The sequence below is a fragment of the Oncorhynchus mykiss genome, chromosome Y (assembly GCF_013265735.2).
Source record: "Oncorhynchus mykiss isolate Arlee chromosome Y, USDA_OmykA_1.1, whole genome shotgun sequence".
NCBI classification, from domain to species: domain Eukaryota; kingdom Metazoa; phylum Chordata; class Actinopteri; order Salmoniformes; family Salmonidae; genus Oncorhynchus; species Oncorhynchus mykiss.
Window position 1 is genome coordinate 36,342,403 of NC_048593.1, and position 6,568 is coordinate 36,348,970.

A 6,568-nucleotide genomic window follows, 5' to 3' on the forward strand; every position below is an offset into this window, starting at 1 on the left:
TTTTTGAATTGTCAGCATGCAGCCTATTTTTACACAAATAGGCCACAGTAGACAAAGACACACAAGCACACACGCTATCAGCAGCCAGCTTTGTTTCAACGTCCCTGCCTCCCACCAGGTTACCTGTCAACCACATTACAACCACATTCCTCCATTCTATCAAGTTACCCATCAACCACATAACAAGCCCTGCCTCCCTTCCATCAGGTTATCAACCACATAACAAGCCCTGCCTCCCTTCCATCAGGTTATCAACAACATAACAAGCCCTGCCTCCCTTCCATCAGGTTATCAACCACATAACAAGCCCTGCCTCCCTTCCATCAGGTTATCAACAACATAACAAGCCCTGCCTCCCTTCCATCAGGTTACCTATCAACCACATAACAAGCCCTGCCTCCCTTCCATCAGGTTATCAACCACATAACAAGCCCTGCCTCCCTTCCATCAGGTTATCAACCACATAACAAGCCCTGCCTCCCTGCCATCAGGTTATCAACCACATAACAAGCCCTGCCTCCCTTTCATCAGGTTATCAACAACATAACAAGCCCTGCCTCCCTTCCATCAGGTTATCAACCACATAACAAGCCCTGCCTCCCTTCCATCAGGTTATCAACCACATAACAAGCCCTGCCTCCCTTCCATCAGGTTACCTATCAACCACATAACAAGCCCTGCCTCCCTTCAAGCAGGTTACCTATCAACCACATAACAAGCCCTGCCTCCCTTCCATCAGGTTACCTATCAACCACATAACAAGCCCTGCCTCCCTTCAAGCAGGTTACCTATCAACCACATAACAAGCCCTGCCTCCCTTCCATCAGGTTACCTATCAACCACATAACAAGCCCTGCCTCCCTTCAAGCAGGTTACCTATCAACCACATAACAAGCCCTGCCTCCCTTCAAGCAGGTTACCTATCAACCACATAACAAGCCCTGCCTCCCTTCCATCAGGTTACCTATCAACCACATAACAAGCCCTGCCTCCCTTCAAGCAGGTTACCTATCAACCACATAACAAGCCCTGCCTCCCTTCCATCAGGTTACCTATCAACCACATAACAAGCCCTGCCTCCCTTCCATCAGGTTATCAACCACATAACAAGCCCTGCCTACCTTCCATCAGGTTATCAACCACATAACAAGCCCTACCTCCCTTCAAGCAGGTTACCTAGAACCACATAACAAGCCCTGCCTCCCTTCAAGCAGGTTACCTATCAACCACATAACAAGCCCTGCCTCCCTTCCATCAGGTTATCAACCACATAACAAGCCCTGCCTCCCTTCAAGCAGGTTACCTATCAACCACATAACAAGCCCTGCCTCCCTTCCATCAGGTTACCTATCAACCACATAACAAGCCCTGCCTCCCTTCCATCAGGTTATCAACCACATAACAAGCCCTGCCTCCCTTCCATCAGGTTATCAACCACATAACAAGCCCTGCCTCCCTTCAAGCAGGTTACCTATCAACCACATAACAAGCCCTGCCTCCCTTCCATCAGGTTATCAACCACATAACAAGCCCTGCCTCTGCTACGTATTACCTATTAACACCAATAAAAACCACAGAGGACAGTGCTACTATGGGCTAAAGGCTAACCCATAAATACTACTCCCTTTTACGAGGAAACCCACACACACACACACACACACACACACACACAAACACACACACACACACACACCCTCGCTGTAAAAATGGCCGGTGTCCAGGCCACACCTGATTGGCTGGCCCTGGCGTATGATGTCATGGCTTCAGTGGGTCTGACCATGCTGCAATAAAATATATAAAGATAAGAGTGAACAACATCTCAACTGCAGAGAAAACGGGATATCTGTACCTGAGAAAATGCATACAGAGATACACACACAGAGAACGCACTGTGAGAAGCTTCGATTCCTGGATACGTAGACAAGGGAGAGGTGATCTGCTAGAGGACTGAAGGAGAAAAGAAGATAAGGAGAGAAGAAGAGAGGAGAGAAGAAGAGAAGGAGAGAAGAAGAGAGGAGATAAGAAGAGAAGGAGAGAAAAGAACTGAAGACAGGAGAGAAGAAGAGAGTGTGTGAGGGGTGAAAGAATGTGAGAAATAGTTACAACCAAGACGTGTGAGGGAGAAATAAAAGGAAGAAGTTGGAGATACATAAGACCAAGAAAAAGAGGGAAATAATGAGGGGAGGGAGTGAGAGTCTGAGATAGTGAAAAACAAGAGCAAAATAAAGAGACTATGAAAGAGTCACAGCTGAAAAGTGAGGGTCTGAGAGAAGAGTAAGGAAAGCGATCAAGACGTCTGTGGAGTGAGTGACTGAGAACAAAGGCAAGTGAGAGAAACAAGGAGTGCCACCCTAATCCTCAGTGGGACTCAGCCAGTAGTGAGGTGCGATGGCGTCGTTTGCTCTGGAGCTAGTGGGTGTGATCCTGTCAGTGCTGGGCTGGATACTGAGCATAGTGAGCTGTGCTCTGCCCATGTGGAGGGTCACAGCTTTCATCGGAGCCAACATCGTCACAGCCCAGGTCTACTGGGAAGGGTTATGGATGAGCTGTGTCTTCCAGAGCACAGGACAGATGCAGTGTAAGGTCTACGACTCCATGCTGGCCTTACCTCAGGACCTGCAGGCTGCCAGGGCTCTTACCGTGGTCACCATCATCCTGGGGGTCATAGCTCTCCTCGTGGCTACCATTGGGGCTAAGTGCACCAACTGCATCGAGGAGGAAGGGGTGAAGGCCAAGGTGATGGTGTCTGCCGGAGTGGCCTTTATCCTGGCTTCGCTGACCCAGATAGTGCCTGTGTCCTGGTCGGCTCACACCATCATCCAGGTGTTCTACAACCCCATCATCCCCTCAGCACAGAAGATGGAGATCGGGGCGGCGCTGTACTTGGGCTGGGCCGCAGCCGCGCTGCTGCTGGTGGGGGGGGCTATCCTCTGCTGCAGCTGCCCTCCCCAGGAGGACAAACCCATTACGAGGTACTCAATCCCCCCCCAGAGCCGGATGGTGTATTCCGCAACTCCACGGTCTGCAGCCCCCAGCTCGTACAACAGGAGAGACTACGTGTGAGAAAGGGGCGGCGGGGGGTTGGTATTTGTGGGATTCTTATGTTAGAATATAAGGGATTGTTTCAACAGTTTGTTTAAATATACCAGGAGAATGGGCAAATTCTTTAACTCCTTCTTCCCTTCATGGAAAGGGAGATGTCTTGAGCTTAGTTTGAGCCAAGTTTACTCTTATTCCTCTGAGACCGAAAAAAAAAAGCCCTTATACACTAATCAAAACAAAATTGTTTGTTGTTTTATACTGTCTGGTTTACTTTCCGTTGTCAGAGACTCAGTTGTCAGGGACTCAGTTGTCATGGACTCAGTTGTCATGGACTCAGTTGCCAGGGGCTCTATTGTTTATTTTAAGTGTTGTGCTGTCCATGAGCTGTTCTTGTCTATTGATGTTCTGTATTATGTCATGTTTTGTGTGGACTTCAGGAAGAGTCGCTGCTTCAGCCAGAGCTATGGGGATCCTAATAAAATGCAAAATACTCATCATAACTGAGCACTACTATAGGCCACAATGATCTTATTAACCAGAGTTATTGTAGACTTGCAATATACTATATCTTGTCAATACAGGTGATTAAATAATAATGTGATTTAAAAAAATGTCACGGCTTGCTGGACCACAACCAACTTGACCGAAAGCCAGCGGTGTAATTAAATAAAAAATACTTTAAAGTACTACTTAAGAAGTTTTTTGGGGTATCTGTACTTTACTTTACTATTTATATTTTTGAGAACTTTTACTTTTACTTCACTACATTCCTAAAGAAAATGATGTACTTTTTACTCTATACATTTTCCCTGACACCCCAAAAAAACTCATTTTGAATGCTTAGCAGGACAGAAATGATCCAATTCGGGCACTTATCAAGAGAACATCTCTGGACATCTCTACTTCTTCTGATCTGGCGACTCACTTAACAAAAATGCTTTGTTTCTGAATGATGTCTCAGTGTTGGATATGCCCCCGGCTATCCGTAAATTTAAAAAACACAAACAATTGTGCCATCTGGTTTGCTTAATGTGAAATTATTTTAGCTTTTACTTTTACTTTTGATACTTAAGAATATTTTAAACCAAATACTTTTAGACTTTTACTCAAGTAGTATTTTACTGGGTGACTTTCACTTTTACTTGAGTCATTTTCTATTAAGGTATCTTTACTTTTACTCAAGTATGACAATTGGGTACATTTTCCACCACTGCCTAAAGCTGAACTAAACGTTTTTTTAATTTTGGGGAACGTTTTTAGTGTGCTATTCTTATTTTGAATGGTTTGAATCACTCCATATGTGTATGTTTCCAAATGTTATGTGAAATATGTCAAACAAAAGTTTTAGGCTTCGTACTGTTGTCAGAAGAAGAGGTAGGACTGCACACAGCCGGTATTGCATTTGAACTGTTGTCTAAAAACCATAGAGGGAGGCAGAGAAAGGGGAAATTGATTATGCATCAGAGTCCAATCCGGTCAACAGACGTTTCAACAATGCACGATATGTACAGTAAGACTAGGACAATATATACATATATTTTATAAGATACGTAAACAACAAAAATAGACTGCGGGGTTGCCGGGGCAACCAAACAGTCAGGTCAACAAGGTGGCACAGTAGCAGTAAACTACAGAATACAAAGAGCATTGACAGCAGTGACATTGTGATGTTTGAGAGTAGGGGAGGAGGGAGACTTCATGGTCATATAAAATGTTATAGCTTATCTTCTCACCATAGAGTGAACCTGTATATAAAAAAAAAAACTACTCAGATGAAGTTTGGACTTTGATATCATATCTGTTTTTGTTGTTGCAGTATGTCATCCATTTACTGACAGACAATCTGGGATCTTTTGAAATTATTAAGCTTTCCATGGGACGTGTAACTCCTGTACTGTAAATGATTGACCTCTGTTTGCCTGGAAATATTGTGTTTACAGTTTGATGATTCATACAAAACAGGTTATATAACAAAAGTGTTTTACTCTGTTCAGTAAAATATGTGTTTTTTGCATTATTTTGAGATGGAATATTTGACGCTTTAATGTTCCCCAATAATAAAATAGCTCAAATGAATAGGAAGTATTTCAACATGTCAGCTGGATGTGGATGTACAGTCTCTTTCACCTGTATGTTTAGTTTTACTGATTGTGAAATAGAGGGAGCTGCGGTAAAAGGTTGTGTGTGTGTGTGTGTGTGTGTGTGTGTGTGTGTGCGTGTGTGTGTGTGTGTGTGTGTGTGTGTGTGTGTGTGTGTGTGTGTGTGTGTGTGTGTGTGTGTTTATGAGTGAGCTAAAGACTTGACAGGAAGGATCTACCATTCAGAGTAAACAACAGTCAAAGGAGGATAGGCTGCAGAGAAGTCAAGTAAACTCTTTCCCAGAGTTTCAGTTTCACCCATGTGTGACAGAGAGAAGACATTCACATTAAACTACAGCATGTGACATTTCAGGCAAATACCATTTGTATGACATATTGGTATGACCTGGGTTTAGAGAAGAGGGTAGGTGAGGGGTTAGACAAGAGTGTGAAGTGGGGTTAAAGAAGAGAGAGGTGGGTTTAGAGAAGCGGGTGAGGTGGGGTTAGAGAAGAGAGAGGTGGGTTTAGAGAAGAGGGTGAGGTGGGATTAGACAAGAGAGAGGTGGGTTTAGAGAAGAGAGTGAGGTGGGTTTAGAGAAGAGGGTGAGGTGGGGTTAGAGAAAAGGGTGAGGTGGGATTAGAGAAGAGGGTGAGGTGGGATTGGAGAAGAGGATGAGGTGGGGTTAGACAAGAGAGAGGTGGGTTTAGAGAAGAGGGTGAGGTGGGGTTAGAGAAGAGGGTGAGGTGGGGTTAGAGAAGAGAGAGGTGGGTTTAGAGAAGAGGGTGAGGTGGGTTTAGAGAAGAGGGTGAGGTGGGGTTAGAGAAGAGAGAGGTGGGTTTAGAGAAGAGGGTGAGGTGGGTTTAGAGAAGAGGGTGAGGTGGGGTTAGAGAAGAGGGTGAGGTGGGTTTAGAGAAGAGGGTGAGGTGGGGTTAGAGAAGAGAGAGGTGGGTTTAGAGAAGAGGGTGGGGTGGGGTTAGACAAGAGAGAGGTGGGTTTAGAGAAGAGGGTGAGGTGGGGTTAGAGAAGAGGGTGAAGTGGGTTTAGAGAAGAGGGTGGGGTGGGGTTAGACAAGAGAGAGGTGGGTTTAGAGAAGAGGGTGAGGTGGGGTTAGAGAAGAGGGTGAAGTGGGTTTAGAGAAGACGGTGAGGTGGGTTTAGAGAAGAGGGTGAGGTGGGGTTAGAGAAGAGGGTGAGGTGGGGTTAGAGAAGAGGGTGAGGTGGGGTTAGACAAGAGAAATGCACATACAAGGACATTTTGATGATCTATTTACTCACCTATTCTATCACTGTCATGCATTGTGTTATTTTCTGACAGCATATCTAAACAGTTTCGGTGGAAAGCAGACTACCATACCCGTCATTGGTTCAATAACCATGGTGGTGCGTTTACACACAATAGATAGGAAGAATATACCATACAAAGTGGAAGTGTGAGGAAAGAATTCATG

General features: G+C 45.0%; 1 protein-coding gene across 1 annotated transcript; it reads left to right on the forward strand.

The window, feature by feature from the left end:
• Positions 1 to 1,671: 1,671 nt before the first annotated feature.
• On the forward strand, positions 1,672 to 5,064 carry LOC110510216 (claudin-4). The gene has a single exon (XM_021591600.2). It carries the CDS (start codon positions 2,389 to 2,391, stop codon positions 3,061 to 3,063), a length of 675 nt encoding a protein of 224 aa, XP_021447275.1. The 5' UTR covers positions 1,672 to 2,388; the 3' UTR covers positions 3,064 to 5,064.
• Positions 5,065 to 6,568: the final 1,504 nt, after the last annotated feature.

Excerpts from the sequence above, each read along its gene's own strand:
- LOC110510216 (XM_021591600.2), top strand. The coding sequence starts at position 2,389 with ATGGCGTCGTTTGCTCTGGAGCTAGTGGGTGTGATCCTGTCAGTGCTG.